Source organism: Crocodylus siamensis, chromosome 8 (assembly GCF_052110815.1).
Source record: "Crocodylus siamensis isolate JL-2025a chromosome 8, ASM5211081v1, whole genome shotgun sequence".
Classification (NCBI taxonomy): domain Eukaryota; kingdom Metazoa; phylum Chordata; order Crocodylia; family Crocodylidae; genus Crocodylus; species Crocodylus siamensis.
The window spans coordinates 5151093-5153462 of record NC_143402.1 but is presented as its reverse complement, the minus strand read 5'-3'; the positions used below and the strand labels follow the sequence as shown (position 1 = coordinate 5153462).

The window sequence follows — 2370 nt, the reverse complement described above, 5'->3', positions numbered from 1 at the left end:
AGCGCCGCCCCGCCCCGCCCCGCCCCTCCGGGGGCAGCCAAGTGGAAAAACAAAGTGGGCAAGACGGGGCTCTTTTTGGCAGCGGGGGCGGACCCGACCCCCCAAGCGCTGGGCGCGCCCAGCTCGCTGCCCGACGGCACCCCCCCCCCCCCGCCTTTTTTATTTATTTTTTTGCCCCAATTCAAACCAGCTGGTCCTTGCCCCCTCCGTCAGGGGCCTGTCGGGAGCCGCGCGCTGATTGGCCGCCGGGGGCTCATTTATAGGCCGTCAATCAAAGCCCCCGGGAGAGGCTGCGGCGCCGGGACGGAGCCCGAGCCGCGCCGCGCCGCCGTCGGGGCCGCCACGCTGGCTCAGCTGCTGCCGGCGCCGGCCATGTACAGCCTGCTGGAGAGCGACCTCAAGAGCCCGCAGGCCGCGCCGGGGGCCGCGGGCAGCAGCGCGGCGCCGCCGGGCGGCGGCAAGGGCGGCGGGGCGGCCGCGGCGGCGGAGCAGGACCGCGTGAAGCGGCCCATGAACGCCTTCATGGTGTGGTCCCGCGGGCAGCGGCGCAAGATGGCCCAGGAGAACCCCAAGATGCACAACTCCGAGATCAGCAAGCGCCTGGGCGCCGACTGGAAGCTGCTGAGCGACGCGGAGAAGCGGCCCTTCATCGACGAGGCCAAGCGGCTGCGGGCCGTGCACATGAAGGAGTACCCGGATTACAAATACCGGCCCCGCAGGAAGACCAAGACGCTGCTCAAGAAGGACAAGTACTCGCTGCCCGGCAACCTGCTGGCCCCCGGGCCGGGCGGCGCCGTGAGCAGCCCCGTGGGCGTGGGGCAGCGCCTGGACACCTACGCGCACATGAACGGCTGGAGCAACGGCGCCTACTCGCTGATGCCCGAGCAGCTGGGCTACGGCCAGCACCCGGGCATGAGCAGCCCGCCGCTGCAGCAGATGCACCGCTACGACGTGCCCGCGCTGCAGTACAGCCCCATGATGTCCACGGCCCAGACCTACATGAACGCTGCGTCCACCTACAGCATGTCCCCCGCCGCCTACGGCCAGCAGCCCGGCACGGCCATGAGCCTGGGCGCCATGGGCGCGGCCGTCAAGTCCGAGCCCAGCTCGCCGCCGCCCGCCCTGGCCTCGCACTCGCAGCGGGCCTGCCTGGGGGACCTGCGGGATATGATCAGCATGTACCTCCCGCCCGGGGGGGACGCCACAGACCCTTCCAGCCTGCAGGGCGGCAGGCTGCACGGCGTGCACCAGCACTACCAGGGCGCCGGGACTGCGGTGAACGGCACGGTGCCGCTGACTCACATCTGAGCCGCCCCGACGGGCGCCCCTCGGCTCCCCCCCCCCACCGCGCACCCGTATTTTATTTTCCAGCGAAAAAAAGAAGCCCCCGGGGCCGGGTGCCCCGTGCCGCCGGGGGCTCTCGCCCTCGCCCCCAGCTCCGATGTTTACACGCGGCTCGGTGGTCTCCCCCGGGCTGGCCGGGCGCGGGGCCTGGCCCCCCCATCTGTGTAGCTCCCCCTCTTCACTTTTTTCTTTTTAGGTTTGTTTTGCGGGGGGGTTTTTATATATATATAAAAATATATATAACACTGACTTTTGTGGCGGGCTGGGGGGAGCGGGGGGGGGAGGATCTGTGCGGGTCGCGAGCGCCAAGGGGTTTTTTTATTTATAGCAAGTTCTTGTGTGTGCCTGGGATTTGTGTCCTCCTCTTTCTTGTGTAAAAAAAAAAAACAAAAAAAAAAACAAAAAAGAAACAAAAAAAACTTCTGTAAATCGGTTGGTGGATTTTTAATTTTTTTTTTTTTCTTTGCTGTGACCCTGTTTTTCAGTTTTTTATTTTTTTTATTGTTTGGTTCGGACACCTCAGCTTTCGTTTCGTCTGGTTTTCGGGTTTCTGAACAGACTTGTTTCCTCTTCTGACCCCCCCCCCGGGGAGAGATCAAGAAATGCCGTAAGAGGCCCCCCCAGCGCCTCCGGGCGGCTCGCACCGGGGGCGGGGGGGGCCGTGCTCGAGTCTCGTTTTGTTTCCTGCGCTTCGATGGTGTCTTTATTTTTATTTAATGTCATGTTGTTTTATTGCCTTGCTCGGGAGCTGGATGTTGCGTTGACTTGAGACAAAGACCGGCCTCCTCCTCTCTCCGGAGGGGGCTGCGGGGGTCTGGTTTGGGGACAGACGGAGCAATTTTTGTTGGTGTTTTTGTTTTTGTGTTTTCCTTTTTTAATTTCCCCCCCCACTTCTCGGCAACTTTTTTGCTGCTGCGTGGAGAGAGGTGCGCGTGCGGGGGAAACTCGCCTCTGCCCCGGGCCCCGACGGGGGCATCGGCCCCCCCAGCTCCTTGTTCCTGCCACCTGTTGCAGCCCGAGCCGGCG

At 63.8% G+C, this 2370-nt stretch overlaps 1 protein-coding gene across 1 annotated transcript; it reads left to right on the top strand.

Annotated features, from left to right (window-relative positions):
* The first annotated feature begins 329 nt into the window (after positions 1-329).
* SOX3 (SRY-box transcription factor 3) lies at positions 330-1430 on the top strand. The gene has a single exon (XM_090060101.1). It carries the CDS (start codon positions 373-375, stop codon positions 1306-1308), a length of 936 nt encoding a protein of 311 aa, XP_089916227.1. The 5' UTR covers positions 330-372; the 3' UTR covers positions 1309-1430.
* Positions 1431-2370: the final 940 nt, after the last annotated feature.

What these genes read in the sequence shown, in the direction of transcription:
- SOX3 (XM_090060101.1), top strand. Translation starts at nt 373, where the DNA reads ATGTACAGCCTGCTGGAGAGCGACCTCAAGAGCCCGCAGGCCGCGCCG.